The sequence below is a fragment of the Eleutherodactylus coqui genome, chromosome 7 (genome assembly GCF_035609145.1).
Source record: "Eleutherodactylus coqui strain aEleCoq1 chromosome 7, aEleCoq1.hap1, whole genome shotgun sequence".
Taxonomy (NCBI): Eukaryota; Metazoa; Chordata; class Amphibia; order Anura; family Eleutherodactylidae; genus Eleutherodactylus; species Eleutherodactylus coqui.
In genome coordinates, this window is record NC_089843.1 from 74,246,693 (window position 1) to 74,274,061 (window position 27,369).

The 27,369-nt window shown below is 46.4% G+C and overlaps 1 protein-coding gene across 1 annotated transcript in view; it reads left to right on the forward strand.

The window, feature by feature from the left end:
• Window positions 1-2,108: 2,108 nt before the first annotated feature.
• DHX15 (DEAH-box helicase 15) overlaps window positions 2,109-27,369 on the forward strand; it is a 39,381-nt gene continuing 14,120 nt past the window's right edge. Inside the window, exons 1-8 of the mRNA XM_066573228.1 lie at window positions 2,109-2,297; window positions 16,048-16,390; window positions 16,630-16,823; window positions 21,833-21,992; window positions 22,621-22,839; window positions 24,075-24,242; window positions 25,819-25,905; window positions 26,031-26,180. Coding sequence (XP_066429325.1) covers window positions 2,233-2,297; window positions 16,048-16,390; window positions 16,630-16,823; window positions 21,833-21,992; window positions 22,621-22,839; window positions 24,075-24,242; window positions 25,819-25,905; window positions 26,031-26,180 — 1,386 coding nt within the window. The 5' untranslated portion in view covers window positions 2,109-2,232. The remainder of the gene's footprint in view (window positions 2,298-16,047; window positions 16,391-16,629; window positions 16,824-21,832; window positions 21,993-22,620; window positions 22,840-24,074; window positions 24,243-25,818; window positions 25,906-26,030; window positions 26,181-27,369) is intronic.

The window sequence follows — 27,369 nt, forward strand, 5'->3', positions numbered from 1 at the left end:
GTACTAAAGGTGCACTGTGTAGTCAAGTCTGGGTCCCCTATATATTAGGACAAGTACTAAGGGCACACTGTGTAGCCATGTCTGGGTCCCCTATACATTAGGACAAGTACTAAGGGTGCACTGTGTAGCCATGTCTGGGTCCCCTATACATTAGGACAAGTACTAAGGGTGCGCTGTGTAGCCATGTCTGGGTCCCCTATACATTAGGACAAGTACTAAGGGTGCACTGTGTAGCCATGTCTGGGTCCCCTATACATTAGGACAAGTACTAAGGGCACACTGTGTAGCCATGTCTGGGTCCCCTATATACTAGGACAAGTACTAAGGGTGCCCTGTGTAGCCATGTCTGGGTCCCCTATACATTAGGACAAGTACTAAGGGTGCACTGTGTAGCCATGTCTGGGTCCCCTATACATTAGGACAAGTACTAAGGGCACACTGTGTAGCCATGTCTGGTCCCCTATATATTAGGACAAGTACTAACGGTCCCCTATATATTAGGACAAATACTAAAGGTGCACTGTGTAGTCAAGTCTGGGTCCCCTATATTTTAGAACAAGTACTAAGGGTGCACTGTGTAGTCATGTCTGGGTCCCCTATATATTAGGACAAGTACTAAAGGTGCACTGTGTAGTCAAGTCTGGATCCCCTATATATTAGGACAAGTACTAAGGGTGCGCTGTGTAGCCATGTCTGGGTCCCCTATACATTAGGACAAGTACTAAGGGTGCGCTGTGTAGCCATGCCTGGGTCCACTATATACTAGGACAAGTACTAAGGGCACACTGTGTAGCCATGTCTGGGTCCCCTATACATTAGGACAAGTACTAAGGGCACACTGTGTAGCCATGCCTGGGTCCACTATATACTAGGACAAGTACTAAGGGTGCACTGTGTAGCCATGTCTGGGTCCACTATATACTAGGACAAGTACTAAGGGTGCCCTGTGTAGCCATGTCTGGGCCCCCTAAATAGTAATGTCCCTTGACCCGTTTGGCACTCCAGAAATGAGTATATGAGTTTGAGGCATCGTATATACTGGTAGCTCTCTCCATTGTAGTTTATAGGGCCTATGAAATGCTAGACCATTACCTCGACAGCCATCTATAATGGAGAGCCACATGCGTTATCCCCTCCAGAGTGCTGATTGGTTGGAAGGTGACCCCTCTTCTCCCAATAGGTGAGAGTCCTAGAAGTGGAACTTACTTTGATTGATTAGGACATATACTTGGGATATACCATAAATGGTCCAGATGGGACTACTTTTGGGATTGGTGCATGTGGCCCTCAGACCGTAAAACGTTGTACACCACGTTATAGAGAGAAGCTGCTGGGAAGGAAGTAGAGATGATGGCCAGGAGCTCCTGGACTCTAATACTTGCTTCACACACGTACAACTGCCTGTAAACGTGACACGCATTAGGCTACTCAAACACAAGTCTACATATAAACACTGTGGTATTACGCATGTTTATTGTGCTGTAACAACGCAGGCAGGCTGATGAGGTTACCACTTTTTTTTACCATCCTGGTGGCATAGGGTATTAGTGCACCAGGTCTCCACCGGAAGTATGGGTAGAGACATGGGTTGGTACAGGGAACGCCCAGGTCGAGCACACAGCATTCACATGTCTATGGCAGTTTCCTATCTCCGCTCCCGCCCCCCCATTGTCAGCGCCCATGTCGCCCCTGTATACGCATGGAAATAATTCCACCGGCAATCTTAAACCGAGACTAAGCAGTAAAGTGGACGGGATGTGCAAAGAATCTCATCCACGCTTAATGGACAAGCCGCAATGGAACTGACATGCAGCGCGGAATTCAGAGCGGCGGCATGTCAATTTACTAATTGTACATGTCAACAGAGCAGCGCCCTGGACCATGCCGCTATCACACAGCCGCCGCCATTTCTCCTCAGACATTTCGCAGCAGAGCAGACTCCCCGGCTCGCAGTGACGTCATCCCACATTTTACGTGCCGACGTCCCATTGGTTGAGTGTCATCCAGTCATTCTGCTTCTTGCCTTCTCCCGTCTCTCCAATCGCGTTCCTCCTTTCTTTGCTGACGTCACGCCGCCTCGGATGCCCCCCCCCTTTCCCGCTTTTGCCTTCGCGCATGCGCCGTGTGGTTTCTCTCTCGGCCCTATCCAGCCGCGTTGTTCCTCGGCGAGTCCCTTTCCCAGGCACGTGACCTCGGAGGCGCCAGGGCCTAGTGTGACCGGGAGAAGAAGCCATGTCCAAGCGGCACCGACTGGACCTGGGGGATGACTATGGCCAGAATAAGAAGAGGGGAGAAGGGTGAGTGCCGCGGGGAAGGAGGAGGCGCCGGGCCCGCTTCTTTGTCCGCTTCGGAATATGGCGGCGGCCATGAGAGGAGAGAGCTGCGCAGCGGGGCGCGTGTGCTTCCTGCTATGTGGGGCATGTACTGCCTGCAGCTCCTCAGGGTGCGCTTGTCCGTGCGACCACCTGGACTAGGCCGGGGCCATTATCTACACAGGGGTATATGGTGGGGGTATACAGGCCGGCCGCCATCATGACTGACCTGGTTTTTGACTACGACCGCGGACAAACCGCATCCACTCGGTGCTGAAAATAACGCGAAGCGTAAACTATTGCGCGGCGCAGATGTCGCCTCCACGGCCGACGGTCCTGGTCGCTCTCACATGGGCGGGTAGTCGCTGCGTGTCGCCCTTGGCACGTTGTTATGTGTACACTTATTTTTCCGCATGCGTATTACCTGTGTAAAATAAAAAAAAATACGCGGCACGCTCTATTCTGGCGCATATCACGCAAACAGGCCAAGTTAGTGCCCGGGCATTGGTGGCACACGACAAGCACGTATGTTGTTGCGTGCTCGCTGCGTTCCCGCTCGCGGTCATGTGACCTCGGGCTGGGAAGTTTTGCTATAGATTTCATACCTTGCAGTGCGCAGCGTGAAATTCATGGCGGAGCCGCATGTAACCCGCGCAGATTCTGCTGTACATAATATATCCGCGTGGATCAAAACACGTGCAGATTATCTGTGGGAGGAAATACGCCGCGCAAAACCTGGCAGTGTGACCCTAAGGGGGTGATCCCTCGTGGTGGAAATGGGGTGGGTTTTCTGTAGCGGAAAATTGCCCAAAATCGCTACCATGCGTATCGAATTTGGCGCGGATCCGCATCAGAATTCCCTATTTCAGCTAAAAGGTTTCCCCATCAAAAACTGCGTTGAGTTCTGCGCTAACGGCGAATAGATGCGGGAAATTCGCACCAAAATCTGCGTCTTTATCCTCGGAATCCGTGCGACTGTTGTATATTTTGGTTCATTCCTTCCGGTAAATTAGCGCAGGATCCACACCGACATCTGCGTGACGATCCGTACCGACGCCTTTTGGCTTCTGATATGGTTTTTGGCGTAAGTCTTCCCCTGTGACAAATCCTCACCAATTGCGCAGCGTCCGCACACAGCCCTAAGACCGCTGTTAGTGTCGGCAAAACCCCCCCGCAATTTTGATGGTGGCGCTTTGCCATGATTTTACCACCGTTTTCGGGCGCAGGTTACTGCGTTCAACAGCGGTTCTTAATGCGTGCCATCATTGTGATGAGGTGCGTTAAAAAGCGCAAAACACGACAAAATGGCGCATACACGCCTGAAAATCAAGCGAAGGTCTGCAAAACCCCATTGAAATCAATGGGAGCGTTATACTGCATATTTTTGGTGCAAACAAGACGTACGCACAAATTACGCCCGTGAACGAACCCCTTGGAATCAATGGATGCAATTCGCTGCAAATTAGGCACGCAAATTTTGCATTCGTGATATGCAGTGCAGATACGTCCGTGTGACTAAGCCCGTCTGTACGTGAAAATCAGCCATTATTCCCCATGGGAGAAAAAAAGAATCACATTACAATCGCATGACATGCGCAGGGACTTCAAACGCAATGCAATACTTAGAGGGGTTTTCCAGGGAAATACTATTGATCACCTACCATTAGGATAGGTCATCAATAGTTGACTGGCCGGGGTCTGTCGCTCGGGACCCCGACCGATCAGCTGAGCCGGCACATGCTGTCAGCACCGCAAATACAGAGGTCGGCGCTGAAGCAGCAGAAGTCTCCATGCAAACCTCTGTGCAGTGGCCGGCGCTGTTCCAGGAACCTGTCCACAAGTCCGAACAAGTGGTTGTATGGATGGGATCGCGGGTGGATCTCGCTCCATACAGCGTCGGGTGCCGGCTGTTCTTACAGCCGGCAGCTGCAGTTCCAACAAGCGGCGCGGCTCGTCGGAACTGCTGCCGGCTGTAAGAAACAGCCGGCACCTGACGTTCAGGGGGCCCGTACAGCGTCCCGCGATAAGATCACGGGACGCCGTGTGGTTGCTAGGCAGCCTGGGCCCTTCTGAAAGGCCCCAGGCTGCCTATGCAGCGTGCCTATCAAGCGCACGGATTGATAGGCGCTCTGCATAGGCAGCCCTGGGGCCTTTCAGAAGGCCCCCGGCTGCCTAGCAAACGCACAGTGTCCTGCGATCTGATTGGACAGGCCTGTCCGGTCCCGTCCCTGCACAGTATGATGTAATGTCATAGCATTACGTCATACTGTGCAGGACAGATTGTTCCCATCTTGCGACGTTCGTAAATTGAACGTTTTCAAGTCGGGGACTATCTGTACTTCCCTGGAAAACCCCTTAAGGACCAGGCCCTTTTTAGGGATTTTACCCATGTGGTGGTAACTGCCCTATTTTGCTGTAGCAGGGGGTCCCGGTGGTCACGTGACTGCCGGTTCCAGTAGTAGCAGTTATACTTTGACTTTTTTAGTACAAAGTGCTGTGTACTCGGGAAAGGAGAAGGCTGAAAGGGTTAAAACCCACTTCTGCCTTCTCCACTGGGTTTTCAGCTGTTGCTAACAGCTGACAACCAACCCAACATTCTTATGACTGATTGCAGAAGCAGAGGCTTTAAATCTCCACAGTATTTTTGTTTGTTAATTTTTTACTATCTGCTGGGTTTAAAGCCCAGGACCAAGCGCCGTAAGTTTACGGTGCTTGGTCCTTAATGGGTTAAATAAAATATAGGACATGTTGCAATTGGTATCACTGCAAGAAAAAAAAGTTGCGCATGTGAATAGACCCATTTAAACTTTTTTCGGCCTATCATGGTGTGGTTTTCGTCCTTTCGCAGTGTAATGCACAGAAATCGTATGAGAGAGCTGCCCGTGTAAATGTACCCGTGGGCGCGGATCACAAGATGTTATGTTTAATGGGGAGCTGCACCATACTTAACGCACGGATTTTTCCACCTGCAGATTCGGAATGCAAAAAAGAAATGATAGATAAGTACTTGACGTGGATTAGGCCCTTTTGAAATGGACTAATCCATGTGCAGATTTAGGCATCTTTAACCCCTTAACGACCAGCCCATAGTGTTTTTACGTCCTCCCGAAGTGGGCTCTATTCTCTGAGGACGTAAAAACATGCTTCCTGCAGAGAATAGTGCCCCTCGGGCTGTGGACGTGACAGCTCCATGCTGTCGGTGTCCGCAGGTAGCTGACAGCATGGAGCTGTCATCCTGGGCTGTTCGGAGCCCCCCCCCCCCGGCATTGCGATCTGCGCTATGCAATGGATAGCGCCGATCGCAAAAAAAGTAAATAAAAGGACATAAAAGTTAGATTCAGCTGCTCTGATGGATCGGATCCATCGGAGCAGCTGAAATTACTCACCGAGGTCTGGCACGCTGCTCCCCGCTCTCCTGCCGCTCCGGGGCCCGAAGCCGGTCTTCTGCGCATGCGCGCCAGGCGGCATTACGTCAGCCGCATGCGCAGAAGGCCCGGCGGCGCGGGAGATTTAAAATCTCCTGGCTCCCGGCTCCTGTAGGTAGCCGGGAGGCAGGAGATGTCAGCGGGGACTGCGGTGAGCGGTCCCCGGTACCGCGATCGCCGTTATCCAATGGTTAGCGGCGATCGCGAAAAAGTTAAAAAAAAAGTTTTAAAAAGTCAGTTTCACCTCCCCTCATGGATCGGATCCATGAGGGGAGGTGAAAATACTCACCCCCAGTCCTCAGCGGTGTCCCGATGTCCCGGGACCCGAATCCCCGTCTGCGCATGCGCGCCCGATGATTGACATCGGGCGCGTGAACAGACGGGCTCGAGCCCCGGGAAATTTAAAATCCCTCTGCTTCTGGCTGCCATGTGTAGCTAGGAGCAGAGAGATTATACCGGGGACATGATCACTGTCATCCAATGGATGACAGTGATCATGTAAAGTGAGAAAAAAGTGTAAAAAAGTTAAAAAAAAAAAAAAAGTAAAAAAAAGTTTTTAAAAGTTTAAAAAGCGTACGTTTCATCTCCCCTCATGGATCATATCCGTGAGGGAGGATGAAAGTACGTACGTAAGGCCCCCAGATTTATCCGCGGACCTTACCACAGCTTCTGCACACGCACCCGTCGCCAAAATGGCGGGCGCATGCGCAAAAGCTGTGGATTGCCAGGATAATTTAAATTCTCCCTGCTCCTGGCTACAAAACGTAGCCAAGAGCATGGAGATTTAATGGGGGTCCGCGGTGAGCGGTTCCTGGTCACGTGTTCGCCATTATCCAATAATGGCGATCACGTAAAAGTAAAAAAAAAAATTTGAAGTTTCATCTCCCCTCACCGATGCGATCGGTGAGAGGAGATGAAACTTTTTACCGGAGGCCTGCGTATTTGAATCCCGACGCGATCTTCCTCCGTGGACCTTCCAGGATTCTGCACATGCGATTGCCGGCAAAAAGCCGGACACATGCGCAGGAGTCAGGGAGCCCAGGAAATTTAAAATCTCCTTGCTCCCAGCGACCAACGGTCACAGAGAGCCTGGAGCAGTGACCAGGGGCCTCGTTGAGCCGTCCCCGGTCACGTGATAAAAAGGTAGCGATCTACCTTAGGCCGGTCTCACATGACCGGATAGGAATGACGGATTCCGCATGCGTCTGATCCGTGGTAATACGCAGATCAATCGCATTGGATTACACAATTCCGCTCACATTAGCGGGTCAGAATTGCGTAATCCACTCGCAGAAAAGAGAACGCAGCAGGTTCTATTTTACTGCGGATATCGGCAACATAGAGCCCATTGTGCTCCATGGTCGCGGATATACCCGCAGTCCATACGCAACTACATTGTATACGGGCTGCGGGTACCCGCGTCATCGCTAAGCGATGGTGCGGGAAATACAAACAAAGGTGTACTGTGCATGACCGCCTGTGTGAGTAGGCAGTTATGCGCAGTACATTACACAGCCGTACGCAGGGTCACAGCCGGGCTCACAGATGGGATCCGCTGTGGGCCTCCGCAAGCGGATTCCGCCTGCACCCGCGTGAGCCCGGCGTTATTCAGACCGCTACCTGTGATACGTATTTTACAAGAAGCCCCGGGAACGCTCGCTTTCCTGCAGTTCCAGGAGCACCTTGTTGAGCGCCTTCTGTGTGAGACCGCCGCACCTCATCAAGCTTACGGAGACTCACGGAACGCCACTTTTTACACCCCATACCCGCCACTGAGGTCATGAAATACCCCCAAAAAGCATGAGAGGAGGGGGGGGGGGGGGATACCCGGTTTTATTGCCCCATGGGCCCATTCCAACCAGCCTCCGTAATTACCCCTGTCTTCGGAAATACTACACAGTTCACATTTTTACTTTTATCTAAGATTTGCGAACGCCAAAAAGGGCGTGGAGGGGGAGGGGGGGAATTTTAAGGGAGTCAATCTTTATTCTGTACAAATAAGCAATGGGGCCTGGAATTTATTCAGTTGTGCCCTAAAATCCAACAGGTGTTCCGTCCTTTATAGGCCTTGCCATGCGTCCTGTAAGTAGATTAGGGCCACAATGGGTATGTTTCTGAACTCGGGACAAACGGGGGTATCCATTTTGGGGTGAACGTCTTCATTCCTATGTGCACTGTACAAAAAAACTGTTTTTAAATTGAAAAAATTGCCAAAAAAATTGAAAATCGTAACTTTTTCCTTCTGCTTTGCTTAGATTCATTCAAATACTGTGGGGTCAAAATACGCAGTACACCCCTAGATGAATTCGTTAAGGGGTCTAGTTTTCAAAATGGGGTCATTTGAGGGGGTTCTTTATAGTTTTGGCCGCTCAATGGCTCTATAAGTGGGCAATGGGGCCTGAAATTTATTCAGTGGTACCCTGAAATCCAACGGGTATTCCTTTCATTGTAGGCCTAGCCATGGGTCCTGTAAGTCTATTAGGGCCACAATGGGTATGTTTCTGAACACGGGACAAACAGGGGTATCCATTTTGGGGTGAAAGCCTTCATTTATATGTGTGCTGTACAAAAAAAACTGTTTTTAAATTGACACAAGAGCCCAAAAAATGAAAATCCTATTTTTTTCCTTTTGCTTTGCTTAAATTTATTCAAAAACTGTGGGGTCAAAATATGCAGTACATCCCTAGATAAATTCGTTAAGGGGTCTAGTTTTCAAAATGGGGTCATTTGTGGGGGTTCTATATGGTTTTGGGCGCTCAAGAACTCTACAAGTGGGCAATGGGGCCTAAAAGGACTTCAAGCAAAATCTATGTTCTGAAAGCCACCAATTACTCCTTTTATTTTGGGCCCCGTTGTGCATGCGGACATAAGATTAGGGCCACAATGGGTATATTTCTGAAAACAGCACAAACAGGGGTATCCATTTTGGGGTGTAAGTCTTCCTTCATATGTGTGCTGTACAAAAAAAGCTTTTTTTAAAATGACAGAATTGCCAAAAAAACAAAAATCCAAATTTTTTCCTTTTGCTTTGCTTGAATTTATTCAAAAACTGTGGGGTCAAAATGCGCAGTACACCCCTAGATAAATTCGTTAAGGAGTCTAGTTTTCAAAATGGGGTCATTTGTGGGGGTTCTCTATGGTTTTGGCGCTCAAGAACTCTACAAGTGGGCAATGGGGCCTAAAAGGACTTCAAGCAAAATTTGTGTTCCGAAAGCCACCGGTCGCTCCTTTCATTTTGGGCTCCGTTGTGTATCCAGACATAAGATTAGGGCCACAATGGGTATGTCTCTGAACACGGGACAAACAGGGGTATCCATTTTTGGGTGCAAGTCTTCCTTCATATGTGTGCTGTACAAAAAAAGCTGTTTTTAAAATGACAGAATTGCCGAAAAAACGAAAATCACAATTTTTTCCTTTTGCTTGGTTTGAATTCATTCAAAAACTGTGGGGTCAAAATATGCAGTACACCCCTAGATAAATTCCTTAAGGGGTCTAGTTTTCAAAATGGGGTCATTTGTGGGGGTTTTTTCTATGGTTTTGGGCGCTCAAGAACTCTACATGTGTGCTATGGGGCCTAAAAGGACTTCAAGCAAAATTTCTGTTTTGAAAGACACAGACTACTCCTTTCATTTTGGGCCCCGTTGTGGACTCAGATATAACAATAGGGCCACAATGGGTATATTTCTGAACACGGGAGAAATAGGGGTATCCATTTTGGGGTGTAAATCCTGATTTTCATGTAAACTATAGGAAAAAAATATGTCTTTAAAATGACAGATTTGCAAAAATATGAAATTTTACTTTTTCTCCTATAAATTGAATTAATTCCTGAAAAAAAACTGTGGGGTCAAAATACTCATGACACCCCTCAGTGAATACATTAAGGGGTGTAGTTTTTAAAATGAGGTCATTTGGGGGGGTATCTATTATTCTGACACTCATGAGCCTTTCCAATCTCGGCTTGGTATAGGAAAACAAAGTGTTCCTCAAAATGCTAAAAAGTAATGTTAAATTTGTACGTCTCCTAAATAGTTTAAAAAAAAAACGAAAGTTTTTCCAATGTGTGCCCAAAATAAAGTAAACGGGTGGAAATATAAATCTTAGCAAAAATTTCTATATTATGTTTGCACATATTTAAGATATTGCAGTTGGAAATGTGAAAAAATGACGATTTTTTCAAAATTTTCCCAATTTTGGCGCTTTTAATAAATAAACACAATTTCTATCGGTCTATTTTTTCCGCCTAAATGAAGCACAACATGTGGCGAAAAAACAATGTCAGAATCGCTTGGATATGCAAAACCTTTCTGGTGTTTTTCCATGTTAAATTGACACGTGTCAGATTTGCAAAATTTGGCCTGGTCATTAAGGCGCAAACAGGCTTGGTCACTAAGGGGTTAAATGTAAAGGGGCTGGGCCACGTTAAGAGTTTTTCTAGTTACACCATAGGGGATAACTTTATGATCAATGGGGGTCTGACCGCTTGGACCCCTACCGTTATCAACAATAGGGATCCCACATGACTTGAATGAAGTTTGTGCATGCAGGCTATTCTGTCCATCTTAGAGTGCTGGACATTGCAGAATACGAGCGCCTGACAACCTTTAATGCTATATTTGCACTTGTGAGGATCTTCAGGGCGTCTATTCTCCAGATTGGTGAGAGTCCCAGTGAGCGGCCCCCCATGGTCATAAAGTTATCCCCTATCCTGTGGATGGAGGATAACTTTATAACTTGGCACCATCCCTTTAAATCCATGGCAGAAATCTGATCAACCTTTATGTGGTGAATGCTTTTCAGTTTGAAAATGCCCATAATATGCCCATAGGCCTTTGACAACGTGTCAAACAGTTGTCTGACTGCTTTTTTCCTGCAACTGCCTCCATACACATGACCATTTCGCTTGGTCACTCTGCCAGTGGGTCATCTTTCAGGGCCCAGAAGGTTGTGGCTGATCCTTCTTTCCACCGGAAAAGCTGAGCCACCCCTATACACGTTAGAGAGTGCTTCGACTCCGCCGTTATAGGCAGGTTAAGGCAGCTAAACTTTAGTGTGTAGGAACTTTAAAGGTTTAATTGCATTGATATATAATATACAATCTCTATCACGACTCACTTAATGAGTGATTGGATAAGCAATTGACAAGTATAAGGCTGGGGTCACACGGGATGTATTTGCAACGAAAAACCACATGATTTCCGCTGGGAAAGCGCAGCTGCAAATCCTGCGGGCTTTAGAGTGGCTTGGTCGCATGCTTTTCCGTTGCGGCTGGCGCTCCCATAGAGGGGAACACGGCTGCAACGTGGGGGGAAAAAAATGGACATGCTGCGGCTGGGGAATCCGCGCCGCAACGCCAGCTTTGACGCGACCGATTTCGCCGTCCCGTGTGAACGAGGTGTTTGACAAATCTCGTTCACATGGCTGGCTAACCCAGGATTGGCGGCCGCAGGCGAACATGCCGCGGCGAAATTCCAGACGGAATTTTTACGGCCAATCCGCCCTGTGTGAACCCAGCCTAAATGATAAAAGATCAAAAAACAGTACGACGGTGTGATCCACTATTGTTGCTGCAACGTGGCTCATTAGCACTAGACAACGACGCTGCTCCTTGCCTGTCCAACATGTAAGCCCTTCTCTGGCTGGCAGAGTAAAGGCCATTGAAACCTCATCAGTGTTTGACGAATGGTTGCACGTATAGGCACCTAGCGCTGCTTGTAGACAAGCCCCCTACAGATGCTTTACTGCTGGCTGACTACTTTAGGCCGGCGTTGCTATAGATATTTATGCTGTAGATATTTACCATCAATTTTTCTTATCAGATGCAGCGGAAAGAATAAAAAAAACCTTTGCTGTCAAATACTCGCCCGTTAGCAATGGGGTACGAAGGTTCAATGTGTGGAAGGAGCATATCTAATTAAACAGATTTTTCCACCATAGAAAGAAATGGTATATTCCTAGGTTCCTTGATCAGTAAGGGCATGACTTCTGGGGTCCCCTTGGAATAGTCTGTCAGTGTTTAAAGAGGTTTTTCGAGACTTTGGGGAAAAAAGGCAGTACTGATCTCTTCAACTTCGAGCCCATGTAGTGCAAATGCATTGGTGGCCTCCACCGATCTTTCTTTACAGACTGCCTGCAATGATGTACCGGCATGTACTTGGTTATCTCTGGCAGTCCCATAGAGATGAAGGGAGCAGCACTTAGGGCTGTGGAGTCGGTAAGACAAACATACAACTCCTCAATTTTCCCAGACTGACTCCTTTATATACAATCCGGCCTCTAGAAGGAGTTTGCTGCAGAACTGCATGCAGTTACATCTGGTACTGGTGCAATATGTCTCCACCAGAACTAGGGGTGGAGACATGGGTTGACCACGATCAGTGACAGGGAACGGGCAGTTTACGGCCCCACTTGCAGATTGACTGGTGCTATGGTGGAGTACAGCTGCAGCACCTGGTGCAGGAGCACCATCACCACCATGGAGCCCATAGGGCCGGAGGAGTGGCTTTTTTACAAGCCGCCAGCGCTCCCACTGCTTTTCAGCATGGAGTTGGCAGCACAGCGGGGCTCCCACACCATGGCAGGACGGAAGAGGCAGCTGAGCGGGGTCAAGGGGAGCGGCTTTCTTAGGCCCCCTGTCCACGGCAGTGATTTCGCCGGCGATAAACCGCCGGCGAATCATGTCGTCTGAAGCTTTCCATACCATTGCTATGGAAAGTGCCGGCCCCCTGTCCACGAGCGCAGAATCACTGCGATTCTCTGATCGTGGCCGGCAATTCGTAGCATGCTGTGAATTCCCCGATTGTCCACGGTCAGCTTATCTATCAGATTAGGCCAACCGACAGAGATTCGTCTGCGGCTCCTGCTCCCGGATGGCGGCTCCCGCGGCGCTCCGCCGCAGGATACCCCAACGCCCATGAACAGGGGGCCTTACCGAGGAGGCAGCAGAGCGGCGGGCGGACAAGAGGCGTCCCTACCACTAGTACCGTTAAATCTCAGGTAGATATGCAAATGATTAGAGTTGTGGTGTGATTAGATTAATGGTTTTACCACCTGAGGCCCTAACAGTGGTTCTAACCTTGGCCTATAAAAAGGCTCTGAGGCTCCTTGTGTGTCCTTTTTCCACTTGTGTAGAGCTGGTTGACCCCTAGACACAACTATGACTTGGAAAAGATTTTGCCCAGTTAACAGTTTGAGAGGAGACGCATTATTGGGATGTGAGAAGCTGGATGGTCGTATCAATGAATTGTCCGCCAGCTGGGCCCTTCTGACCAGACTATTAGGAGGTGTTGGGACCAGTTGATGCATGAGGTCACACAAACGGCAACTGAGCTCAAGATATCCTCAACAGACCACCGGTAGAGAACATTGTCTGATCCTTTGACAAGCAAGAACATTTCCACTTGTTTCGTTGTCCACCATCCAGAGACAGGTGGCGCCAATGTTACAGGCCCATGTGTCTGTTGTGGAACCATTTCCAGGCATTGAGCTGAATGACATTTTGTCTCGTGCCAATTTTATGTACTGCCTTCGACATCCGCTGTTGCTTTTGCTTGCAGTATTGTGAACAAAACAGGACTCTTGGAGTAGAAAAGAGTTGTCTTCAGGGACGAACACAGATGTAGTTTGGGCATTGATGATAGCCATGTTCATGTCTGGAGACCTCGAGGTGAACAGCTACATCTTGCCTTTGCTATAGAGCAGCACGCTGTCCCCACTGCTGGTGTGCTGGTCTGGGAGGGCCAGTGACAGTTGGGCCAGAGACAGTCGGTCACCCCAAGTAGTGGTACGAGGAGCAATGGCAGCTCAGTGATATGTTCAGGACATCCTGCAGCCACATGTGGTCCTATCATGGCGACTTCCAAGAGGCTTCCAGCAGGATAATAGTCAGCCGCACACACAAGGGGGGGGGGGGGGTCACAGGAATGTCTCCACAACATTGTCACACTTCCATGGCCTCGTGGTCACCAGATATATCACCAATAGAACATGTATGGGACCATTTGGGATGACAATTTCAAAAGCCTAAAGGATTGCACAATCTAGAGGCTTAGTTACAGCAAATGTGGACCGATATGCCGGATGATACCATACAGAACCTGTATACCTCCATGCCTGTTGTATGCAAGCTAGAGGCGGCCCAACAGGGTACTAAAGCCTCCATGTCCGCCCCATATCACATCTTGTATCTCAGCTAGAGGTGGTACAACAGGGTACTAGAGCCTCCATGCCTGCCTGTATCACATTGTGTATCCAAACTAGAGGCGGTACAACAGGGTACTAGAGCCTCCATGCCTGCCTGTATTACATCTGGTATCCAAGCGAGAGGCGGTACAACAGGGTACTAGAGCCTCCCTTCAAGTGTTCAGTTTTCCGCAATAAATTCTCCTTTTGCTCTGATATTGTAATCCCTTATAATAATAATTATATCAACGTTACAATCAGTCATTTAACTCCGACAACAACTTCTAGGAAGGGATTTTTTTTTTTTTTTTTTTTACAAGTGTATGATTTATGTTTAATTGATACATTTACTGTATTAAAATGATTTGGTAATGTTTTTGATAAATGAGGACTTAGATCAGTGGTGGCAAACCTACAGCACGCATGCCAGAGGCGGCACACAGAGCCCTCCCTGCAGGCACGTGCCGGCCGCTCACCACGGTAGTGAATATCGGCCAGGGGCCTCCGCTCCCCTGCCAGTAGTTACTCAGCCCGCTGTGGGAGTTGTCACCCTTCCCGCTGGGGGCTGTGGGAGTTGTCCAGAATTGGACTGGCCATTGGTTTCCCCCCCACTCTGATAATTTTTCTTTGTGAGAAATGTCCCTGTATGTAGCCTCGTAGGCTATAATAGGGCCGTCTGTGGATTGACATAGACACCGTACGGCCCCCAAAACACCAGTGTACTGGAGGCTTGAAAGTGCTCCTACACACTAGCTGCTTTGAGCACCTGATGCACAATGTGCGCTAGAACGCATCATTAATGCTAGGTCATTGCATCTACTTTGAATAAAGAAGTTTTCCTAATCACAAGCTATAGAAGGTCACTGCTGTGGCCAGTGATTGGCTGGCAGGAAGTACAGAGTAGCTGTGGGGCAATCTTAAAAAGTGTGAAAACCTCTCTAACTAGTGTTGCCCAGTAGTACTGACCAAAAAATTAACTGTCAGGAGTTGCTTCTTTTTTTTTTTTTTTTCCCCGCTCCCAAAACACAATCAAAAAGATCAAAAAGTCACATGCATCCTAAAATGGTACAAATTGAGGGTGCATTCACACAAGAGCGTGTGTATGTGTACATTGGTGCGCACCAAACCGCACACCCGCGTACGTGCACAAACATGCGTGAATGCAGGTCCGTGTAGCATCGCTTTCAATGGGGCCATGGTTTGTGTTAAAAATAAATAAATATATACTCACCTCGCCGCTGCTCCTGTATAAATATTCCCCGCTGGGAGTAAAGAATCCCCTGCTACAGCTGTGGACGAGGTTTTCTTCATCTCCGCGGGGAGTCCCCTTGTTGCTGAACACAGTCCCTTTGTCACAGTGTTCAGTGACAAGGGGACTCCCCGCTGGGGAATATTGATGCACACCACGGACCTATGGTGCACTCGTGTCCTATGTTTTGCAGGTACGTACGTTTGCATGCCTGTAAAACACGGACATGTGAACACAGCATAGGGAACCAATGGTAATAATAGGCGCACGTTTTTGTGCGCACAATTGTACGCACATAAACATGCTCGTCTGACTCCACCCTGAAACACCAATTTGTCCTGCATACAGCAGCAAGCCTCCTACAGCCCCGTAGATGGAAAAACAGTTATGTTTCTGAATAGAGAGAGAATGGATATATTTAGAAATAATGTAAATTTGGTATTGCATCCAGTGCACGGGCCGCAGAATAAGGATAACCCAGTGCTTGGGGTGGCTTCACACAAGCGTGTTTTTGTGCGTGCGTACATACGCATGCACAAAAACAGGCTTCTATTTGAAACAATGCATTCCCTATGGTGTGTGCACATGTCCATGCTTTACAGGCGTGATCTTTTACAGCCAAATATACGGAGCTGTGTGTGATGAAGGTAGTAAACGCTCATGATGAGAACCTGTAGCTGTTAAGGTTTCGGATCTCCTTGATTCTCTGTGGATGTCCACTTGCTTGTCATGTGGGGGTGGTAGGCAGTCTACCCTTTCTGGCCAGCTTGTAGGTGATGGCAGAATTAAGTAACATTTAACCCACTTGGTACTAAATATGTGCAGATTTCAGAACTTTTGCAAGACATTGAATCTATTTTTTTTTTTGCTTAAATTTTAGGAAGGAACGAGATCGAGAGAGAGATGACCGATCAAAGGACCGCGACCGAGAGCGTGACAGAGACCGTGATCGTGAGCGAGATAGAGACAAAGATAAAGAATCTCGCGGTGGATCAAATGCTGCCTATATTTCAGCCGGTGGAGTTCAGGCTGTGAAGCCGGCAGCACTGCCCCAAGGCATTAATCCATTTACCAATTTACCCCACACACCACGTTACTATGACATCTTAAAAAAACGTCTGCAGTTGCCGGTCTGGGAGTACAAGGAACGTTTTACAGATATCCTCATGAGGAACCAGTCTTTCGTCTTGGTGGGAGAGACTGGTTCTGGAAAAACTACACAGGTATGAGTGCTTGACTCTTAGCTCTGTCATCTAATGTTTTGTGAGTCTAGATCAGGGGTGCACAACTCAAGTCCTCAAGGGCCTCAACAGGTCATGTTTTCGGGACGTTCTATAGTAAGAACACCTAAGGAAATCCAGAAAACCTGTTGGGTTCCATTGGGGACTGGAGTTGTGCACCCCTGGTCTAGAAGGTAAAAGCATACCGCTAATGCCTAAACTATAACGTTATTATATTGTAGATCCCTCAGTGGTGTGTAGAGTACATGAGGTCATTACCTGGTCCAAAGAGAGGTGTAGCTTGTACTCAGCCCAGAAGAGTGGCGGCCATGAGTGTGGCTCAGAGAGTTGCCGATGAAATGGATGTTATGCTTGGTCAGGAAGTTGGATACTCTATTCGATTTGAGGACTGCAGCAGTGCAAAGACTATTTTGAAGTAAGTAGAAGCTGACTAAACACTTTCCAACTTAAAGAGGTTTGTCCAGAACTAGTAAAAAAGGGCCTGCTGTATTACCAGAAACGGTACCTTGTCTGTCTGTCGGCTGTGTTTAGATTTGCAGTTCAGTTTCTTGCATTTGAATGCTGATGAGCTTCAATGGCAGACGCAGCCCATGGACAGACGTGGCGCTATTTCCAGAGAAATCTTACATGCTTTTTTTTCTTCTTTTCTTGTATTGTTTATTTCAGTCCTTTAGAATGAAACTTGGATTACCTTCTATTTTTTACTTTATGTGCAGTTATAATGCATTCACACATCACTCCTTTACTGCATATTTTAAAGTGGATTTTGGTGCAGATCAGCAGCAGATTTCACCCCTTTAGGCTGCATTTACAGGGCCAAGAAACTCACACGAGATTTGTGTGTTGCGAGAGACACATCTCGCATGAATATGAACCGCTTTCTTTTGAATGGAGTCAAATAAAGGAGCGATGTTTTGCCACATGGCAATGTGTGAAATAATCGCTGCATTTTCTATTTTTCGCGTTCCTTGGAATGTATTGCCTATTGGTTGCAATGGGACAGTAAAATACATTGCACGGTTTGCGTTGCGAGGTTTTCCATTGAAAGCAATGGAAAACACTTGCTGGTTCTTGGACGCAGATGAAAGCCGCGCTGGAGAATCGCTACTTTACTGGAGTGATGGGAGGCATATTTGCCCGAAATACGTCTCGGTTCGCTGTGAAAACACGCATTGGCATGTGTAGGCAGCCTTAGTTTGAATTTATTTCATAGGGTGAAGTTGCAGATCTGCACCAAAATCTGCAATAAATCAGCGACGTTATTACGATGGCTGAGTGAGTAATGAAGCTTTCCATGTCACCTGGGTCCTCCAGCGGTATTTTTCTTTTTTTTTTTTTTTTTCTTTCCTCTTTTGCACCAGCTTTAGTCACAAGGCTGCCTTTACAAGGGTTGTCCTAGGTAAAGTTTATTTTTGTTTTTTTACAAACTGGCACAACAGCATGTCTCTTGCCATTGGCTCAAGGTCTCGACTAGGCTGTCTTGTTTCAGGCTGCTATCAGCATGTGACGTCCTGTAGACCTGCTGCTGCGGCCAATGACAGAGCTCAGCCTGCTTTATAAAGTGACCCAAAGCGGCCAGTGGGAAACACAGAGAGGGTTGGGCATTGGTTATTCATTATGTTATGTGAAAAAAAAATTTTTTAGCTCTGAAAACCCCTTTTTAGGGTTTGTTCACAAATGGCAGATTTTCTGCACAAAGTTTTACAGACCCTATGCAGATGTGTGTAAAAACACTAAAACTAGCTCACCTAGCAGCGAGGATGAACGGGTGTCCTGGGAACTCCAGTAATGAGAAAAATAGAAGGATCCAGCATCCATAAAAATGATGGCTTTACTAGGGATCCAGATAGAATACAAGTCCAGAGGAAGACAGATTCACATTCTTACATGCTTCAGATCTCTTGAACCCTTTTGGCCCATTCACACGTGTGTATATTCCATCCTTGCGCTGTCTGTGCACACAGCCACATAGCCTACAAGGCTGTTCACATGTGTCAGTTTTCACACGGACCAATGGTCCATGTGGAAAATAAAATTACAACATGATCTAGTCTGGTCCTATGACGGAGAAGAGTAGGATATGCAATGTCAACAGTCCCGCGCATCGGTCAGCGTGTGGTCGGGTGTCTGTGTGCTCTGAGATTTCAGTTACATCCAAGACTCTTGTGAACAACTCGCACACGGCTGACTGAATGCGGCCTTGGGTATCGCATGCAATAATGGGACTCCCATTTGGATTTTATCTGGATCCCTAATACAGTCACAATTTTTATGAATGCTGGACCCTTCTGTTTTCCACATGCAGATGTATGGGACAGTCACAAATGTCTGCAACAGATCTGCCACATATGAACATATCTCAGTAGGTTTATATGGACAGCCCTTCCAAACCTGTGTTACTGCGCTTTAGATGTCAGCTTTTTAGTAACCTCTGAGCAGTTTTAGAGGTGCAGAGATGGTAGAAATCCTTTTTGGTTGGATTTTTGTTGCATTTAGTTCTTGGACTGTTTAAATTTCACATTCCCGTCACAATCTATTAGATGCTCTGTTAGAATACATCGTATGGGGTTGTTTGCCTGATGACTCTACAAATCTTTGTTCAGAGTGCTAATTTATCCCCTTTCTGTAAAATGTCTATTTACATCATATGGGTGTCGTGGGCTCAGGAGCTGACCCAGCACCATATGCAGCAGGGACTGACAGCCGCCTCCCTCTGCATCAGCGGGGATCGAGAACACTGATGCCCACAGTTAACTTCTTACATATATGGTCAACATTGATCGTGGCATGTATTGTTTGTGATGCTATTAGCCTTCCATCATAAAATTGCAGAGGACCGATAGGCCCACAACTCCGGTTACAACCCAACAGTGGCCTCCAGGTCTACCGTAGCAACTGCTGGTATGTAAATCATAAAATGCACTATGATACTTCTGTACTGCAGTGTATTATATGAGCAATCATTGTTAGGTTAACCCCTTAATGCCACAGGGTACTTAACGCAATAGGACGTAAGCTTACACTCTGTGGATGGTGCTGGTTCAGAAGTGAACTTTTATTTATTTTTTAATAAATTATATGCACCCAAAAATGCTACCAATAAAACCATAGTTCGCCACGCAAAAACATATATGGCCGTATCGACTGAAAATTAAAAAGGTTATGGCTTTTGAAAAGTGGAAATGAAAATCCCCCAAAAATTGTTGTGTCCTCATGTCCAAAATACGCCATGTCCTTAAGGCGTTAGTCTCCTAAAAGAACATAAAAAGTGAAAATGATGATAAAAAATAGTATAAGGCCTCATGTCCACGGGGAAAATCGGGCCCGCTACGGATTCTACATGTAGAATCTGCAGCGGGTCCCTCCTGCCCCGCGGACATGAGGGCTGAAAATAGGAATAAATAAGAATTTACCTATCCGTAGCGGGCGGCGAAGCTCTGCTCTTCCTCACGGCCGGATCTTCTTTTTCGGCCGGCGGATGAATTCCTGACGCCGGCGGCACGTCGCCGGCACGTCGTCGACGTGCCGCGCGCATGCGCCGGGCACATCCGCCGAGCCGAAGCAAGGGAGATGCGGCCGTGAGGAAGAGAAGAGCTTCCCGGCCCGCTGCGGGTGAGTAAATGCTTTAAATTCCTATTTTAGGTCTCCCGCGGATCCGGACGGCTTCCATAGGCTTCAATAGAAGCCCGCGGGAGCCGTCCCCGCGGGAGACCCGCACGAAAATGGAGCATGGTCCAGATTTTTTCATGCTCCATTTTTTTTAAAATCCATTTTATTGACGATCCGCGGGTATTTATCTACCCGCGGGTGGTCAATGCATCCCTATGGGGTGCGGATCCGCGTGCAGGTAATCCGCTGCGGATCCTAAATCATATTTTGCCCGTGGACATGAGCCCTAACCGTTTCACATAAAACCCCTTTTGCACACTTCTGTAAAAAAAAAAATTAAAAATAAAAGCATCTTTAATGAGCCATTCAATAAATTCAAATCCAAAGCAATAAAAAGTGGTATATCTACCCCAAAATGATATAAAAAAACTAGAGCTTGTCATGCAGAAAACAAGCCATCACACGACTGTTGATAGGGAAAATATTGAAAATTCTAAAAAATTGTTGCATCCTTGGATCCAAAATAGGCCACGGTGTTAAGGGTTAAAGTGTGTGTTATGTAAGGAGGTGCTCTTCCCATTTCACCTACATTTAGTCATTAAAGCAACCCTCCGGGCCTGGTAAACAAAGACGACCACACTGCTTCTCTGACTACTTGATGCACACTGTACATTAGTATACATAGTATTGTAAGACAGTACATGCTGCTCTGACTGGTCAGTACTGCTCACATGGGCCGTTCTGGTCACTCAGAGCAGTGTAAAGTGTCTTGCTCTAATGCATACTAATGTACAGTGTCCATCAGGTGGTCGGAGAAGCGGTGCGGTCATCTTTGATTACCAGGCCCGGAGGGTTAATGCTTTTATCACATCAGTTTGTGTCCTAGTTCTAGGCTGATTACATTTTTTTGTAGCTGTGAAGTGGACGTGGTCTGAAAACATCGAGGTAAGCTTTCAAAAGGAATCCTTTTTTTTCTCCAGACAATGCCGCTCCTCACAAGGTGGACAAACGCCCCAGAAATTGGCAGATCCTCACTTTGGAGGTCTGTACCTCCTGCCTACTTACCTGATCTGCCAATTGCTGGCTTCCTTCGGATTCCTTTCAAAGCTTGCCTTAATATTTGCTGAGTGTGTCCACTTCAGTTGGAAAAAAGCCCCAACTTATAAACCCACCACTGAAATTCAAGTTGCACATAAAAAACAAACTTTTTACGCGTGTTTTATCAGCGGATTTATGCAGGTAAAAAAACGGTGAATGAGGACCTATAAATGTCGCCTGCACCATGAAGACCGTTTCCATGTGGAAAAACAAACCACCTCTACATGCAGATTTAGCTGTGAATTTGTGACAGATTTGTGATGAGACGTTGGTGCCAATATTCTGTCACCTTTGCACGTCTTTTAGTGTGGATTACAGAGAATATGTAACGTTATCTCAGACTATATTTCACCATTTCTGCCTCTTTTTGAGCCTAGAGCAATCAGTTTTCACAGTTCTGCGTTTAGTTTTTCTAGCTGTGTATGGAATCTTTGCTGCCTTTGGTTCAGCCACAGCTAACATAGCTATTTCTGTTGGATCCATTTCAGTCAGAATGGCTAATTAGAGCTTTAGTACTGTCTTTGTGTGGTGACAGCAGGTAATCGGACTCCTTTTGTGCGGTCTGTATAATTATGTTAATTAATAATTACACCACTAGCTGTACAGTTTAATGCCGCTAGTGGATAATTTACTGGGGGATGTTTGGATCTACACTGTTTTGTTGACTATTTTCATGTTGTTTGGAAATTGAGTGTAATGTAATATCTATCTCTCCAGATACATGACTGATGGTATGTTACTCCGAGAGGCGATGAATGACCCCTTGTTGGAGCGCTACGGTGTAGTTATACTGGACGAGGCCCACGAAAGAACTTTAGCTACAGATATTTTAATGGGTGTTTTAAAAGAGGTTGTTCGACAAAGGAATGATTTAAAGGTAACCCTACCTCCTGTTCTCTCTGTAGGTGTGATTTATTGTTTGTTTACTTAAAGGGGTGGTCTGAGTTACTGAACAAAAAATATGTTCCCAATGCAATAAAATAACAAATCCTTATATTCGCCTCTCGCTGCTCCCGTACCAGTGCTCACCGCTCTGTGTACTGGTTGCAGTCCTGCCTGGTTACGGGACATCACAGGCACTGCGGTTAATAACAGAGCTCAGTGATCGAGCCATAAATGGGCTTTGGCAGATTGTAATCGCAACATCCAAGGGGAGAGCCGGAGTTGCGGCACAGAACTCAGCAGGAGTGAGTAAAGTTGAGTACAGTATATGCATGGAGAAACATACTTTTACTGAAAAAAATATAACTTGGATCACCCCTTTTAAAAAGTATTCCTATTTATATAGAGATGTGATTATTATGATGCATGAGTGTGCATCCTCCACTGTCTACTAGGCTTCATATCCAAGAGAGGAGCCAGCACTATAGACCTTATTACGAGTGCCCGCTCCCCTACTGGATATGAAAACCTATTAGACCGTGTATGCCACTCTGTCTCCTAGTGAACAGAAGCCGATCCTTAATATTTCTTAATGTTTTTTTTGTCAAATTTTCTTTTCACAGGTTATAGTCATGAGCGCCACTCTGGATGCAGGAAAGTTCCAAATTTATTTTGATAGCTGTCCTCTCCTCACTATTCCTGGCCGTACGCATCCTGTAGAAATCTTTTACACTCCGGAGCCCGAGAGGGACTATCTAGAAGCAGCCATTCGTACAGTTATTCAAATTCATATGTGTGAAGAGGAAGAAGGGGATCTTTTGCTTTTCCTTACAGGTCAAGAGGTTTGTGTGTCTAACTTACAACTATTAGTCCTTAATGTTGGCATTTTTCCATTTTACGGTTCTACAAATTAACAGGATTCTGTCACCTGGTTTGTAAAGTTTGAGTAGGAGCGGAGTTCTAGCAGCATGCAGGGTGACAGCACTCTACCTATACACAAAAGGGAGAGATCTGTCAGTATGCAAGATGCAGGCAGGGAAAAGCCTGCATGGCATCCCCTCCATGCCTCGGAGCTCAAACCTGGGGACAGAATCCCTTTAAGATAACTGACCATTTAAGGGCTATTATCATAGGAAGTGATGGTATATTACTCAGATTCCTGTTAATTGGTGCAGCCAAGACCTTATAATGAAGGGACTGCAGTGCTAGTTTTTCTTGCATGGGGATTAGAGATGAGCGAGTATACTCGCTAAGGCTAACTACTCGAGCCAGTAGTGCCTTAGTCGAGTATCTGCCCGCTCGTGTCTAAAGATTCGGCTGCCGGTGGGGAAGAGCGGGGAGGAACGGAGGGGAGATCCCTCTCTCCTCCCTACTCACCTACGCAACTCACCTGTCACCCGCGCCGGCAGCCGAATCTTTAGAGACGAGCGGGCAGATGCTCGACTAAGGCACTACTCGCTCGAGTAATGTGCCTTAGCGAGTATACTCGCTCATCTCTAATGGTAATACTCCCAGACATCTATTTAGCAGAACTAATAAAAGGACATTTGTTCTTCTGTTTTGGGGATCATGGGGGCTTTGAATTAAATGAAACATTAAACCTAGAAATGAATGATAAAAGTAAGCTGGGAATAAATGTGCCCACAGTATGGTCACTCTGAATGATTTTCTGCATGATCCTCAAACTCTTCTAGAAATATATATATTTGGGCGTTTTCTATATTCCTTTAAATTCAGTCACTTCGAAAATAAAAAGGGCAGATTATATAGCTAGACTACAGATGCGAAATCACAGCTGCCTGCCATGTCAGGTTCTCTTTAGACTTCTTATTGATTGCTCATTTATCTCCCAGAGGTGTTGTAAATTGTAAAGGTGAGCAGGATGTGTAACATTCCTCCAATGGGAGCCTTTCATTATAATACCATTTGAGTTAGTTTAATTGCCGATCCTAACTAAGTTGGCCACCTCTACAAGATTGAATGTGTGCAGCTTTGACTTTACTTGCTATATGTAAGTGTTAGCAGTTTCCTGAATTCTTTTTCCCCCTTCTATCGTAACGTTTCTTTTTATTATTAGGAAATCGATGAAGCATGTAAAAGGATAAAACGAGAAATTGATGACTTAGGCCCTGAAGTTGGGGATATAAAAATCATCCCTCTATATTCTACCCTTCCACCCCAACAACAGCAGAGAATATTTGAACCTCCTCCACCCAAGAAACCCAATGGCGCAATAGGAAGGAAAGTAAGTATAAGCGCACAGGGAGCCTAGAACATAAAGGGGTTCTCCTCATAATGGGCATTTATCACTTGTCCACAGAGTAGGTGATAAATGCCCATTGGTTTCTGGCACCCCATGAACCACTAGAATGATGATCTTGGCCACCATTCCTCTTCATTGTGCAACCCCAATGAAGAGGAGTTTGAATGGAGCAGCAGTCGAGCATGTGCCATGACACTTCATTATCTGTGGGGTTGACTAGCGCTAAAATAAGTCAGCAAAGTGTACTTCAGACTGCAGTGTGTTTGAGGATATACCACTCCTGCATAGATATATTAATAAGTTAATATTTTACCTTTCCCCTTTTTTTGCTGTGATAGTCTTGAGCTGTACTAAAATAGCGCTAGAATAATATCCATACCTCACCCAGGTTTTGTTTGCAGCCCATCGTACAAGTTGCTTGCCTGTATTTCTGTATTGTCAGCTATATATCTACAAGACCCATGGCACTGTGTGCAACCTAACTGCATGTATTTTATGACTTATTGTCACTGCTCTGCAAATGTACAGGTGAAACACATTGATACAACGGCAAGCATTTACTAAGCTTGATGTATTTACACCAGTCTGAGTATAAGCTGATTTTGGGTTTCCCGAAAATAAGCCCTAGCTGCATTACATAAAAAAACATTACCTAGCAGCCTTGGTCCAGGTCCCTCCTGCTGCTCTCTGGAGCTCCGCCACACTTCTTGCAGTCCTCTGCTGCCCACATAAGATCACTTCTTGGTTACGGGATTCATAAATCCCATCTCCAGGAAGCGGTGGCTCTGATTAATTCTTAAGCGTTGCTCAGCCAATCAATGTAGCACTCAATGAACCAATGCGATTACTGTTATTGGTTCATCGAGCGCTGCATTGATTGGCTCAGCCAATTCATAAATCCTGCCTCCATAGCGCGACAACTGTGATTGGCTGAGCAGCCGTCGAAGAACCAATTAATTCAGTGCTCGATGAACCAATCACAGCCATCGCATTGGTTCGTCGAACGCTGCATTGACTGGCAATCCCGTCTCCAATCAAGACCTATTGCTTCCTGGAGACTGGATTCCCATAACCAGGAAGTGATCTTCTGTGAGCTGCTGAGGGCTGCAAGAAGCGTGGCGGGGCTCCAGAGAGCAGCGGAAAGGACCTGGACCGAGCCTGCTAGGTAAGACATCCTCTGAAAATGAGACCTAGTGCCTCTTTTGGGGCAAGAATTAATAGAAGACAGGATCTTATTTTTGGGGAAGCACGGTACTTGGAATGATGTGGGCCAGTTTTATAAAGCTTAACATGGAGTTAACATGCCTATTCATTCTACAGGTGCAAAATGCACCATGTTTATCAAGAGGTTTGCACCTTTTACTAAATGCAGTTTGTGGCCGCATTGCTTTATGTAGAAGCAAAATTACAGTGGTTGGTGTTAAACTGAAAATTAAAAAAAATAAAAAGTACACTTAATACACGAATGTTTGCTTTAGTAAAGTTTTGTATGAAACATAAGCATTTTCCGCCTTTGTTTGATTTCCTTTTTTCTAAGTTTCCTCTTGTAACTTTTTAGGTTGTGGTATCCACTAACATTGCAGAGACCTCATTAACAATTGATGGAGTTGTGTTTGTGATCGATCCTGGATTTGCTAAGCAAAAGGTATGTCAAATATTGTCCCTAGTGATGTAGGACAATCACAGCTGCCATGACTAGTGGTTTTATTTTAATAATGTTCTCTCAATGTATTTTTAATGCGGCTTTATTTATTCGCCTGTGCTGAATAGGTATATAACCCTCGAATTCGAGTAGAGTCTCTTCTGGTTACCGCTATCAGCAAGGCTTCTGCGCAGCAAAGAGCAGGTCGTGCTGGTCGTACCAGGCCTGGCAAATGCTTCAGACTTTACACAGAGAAAGCATACAAAACAGAAATGCAGGTATGTTGTGTTTTTATTTATTTTTTTCACTTTGCTTTGCTAAAAAGCAGCCAGGCAGAAAGAGCTGAGGAAAGTAAAATACCAGGTAATCATCCCCTGTACGGACTTGCATATCAGTTTTGAGGTTTAAGCATTCATTATTAAAGTGTCCATTATGGGTAAACCATTTTTCAGCATAAAGCTATCTATTCTGTGGATAAGGGAATAACTTTGGTCTTTAAGTGGTTTAAGGGCTCCAAGATCCAGTGTGTTTTGGTCCTAAAGGACCAGACACTTTTTAGCCATGTGGTGGTTTTATGGCTGTTTTTTTTCCTGGCCTGCCAATTTATTTTTGAAGTTTGTTTCTCTCCCCCCACCCCACTATCGCATATTAACCCTTTCCAATCCATTTATTTTTTCTCACCCATTCTCCCCAGCTCCAAATAAATTGGAGCTGGGAGAATGGGTGAGAAAAAATACATTTTCCCTGCACCCTCCTGATCTGACAGAGTTCAGGAGGGTGCAGGGAGGGACCTGCTTACCTGACCGGCGTCTTGTGCATTCTCCTTCTGCCTCCCGGCTCGGCGATCATGTGACCGCTGGGGTCAGGTGACACCTGGCGGTCACATGATCGCCGGGTCGGGAGACAGAAGGAGAATGCACAAGACGCCGGTCAGGTAAGCAGGTCCTTGCACGGTGCAGGCTCCCAGCTCGGCGTTCATGTGACCGCCGGGGGTCAGGTAACACCGGCGGTCACATGATCGCCGGCCGGAATCTATGCATTGCATAGCGCTAATTGAGCGCTATGTAATGTGTAAAGCAGTGGGCAGAAAGGGTTAAAAACCCTTTCTGCCTTCTCCTCGGGGGTCCTCAATGAGGACCAGTGCAGGAGTGTATCTGCACCCGATGTGTCTGACGATCGGGTGCAGATCCACTCCTGCACTGCAGTGTCGGGCCTGCCCCGACATCGGAGCTGTGGAGGAAAATGATGATGTCGGGGCAGGCCCGACATTGGACTGGAAAGGGTTAATAATTGAAACTTTTTTTTTTTTACTTTTCTCCATATCTATGTATCTATGTCCCCATGATATCCTATAAGACCTTTGGGGAACATTCACATTTATTTATTTATTTTATTTTAAATTTCACACTTTTCCACTGTAACAGGAGCATCCATAGGAACCCCAGTTACAGGGGAAAACATTCCTCT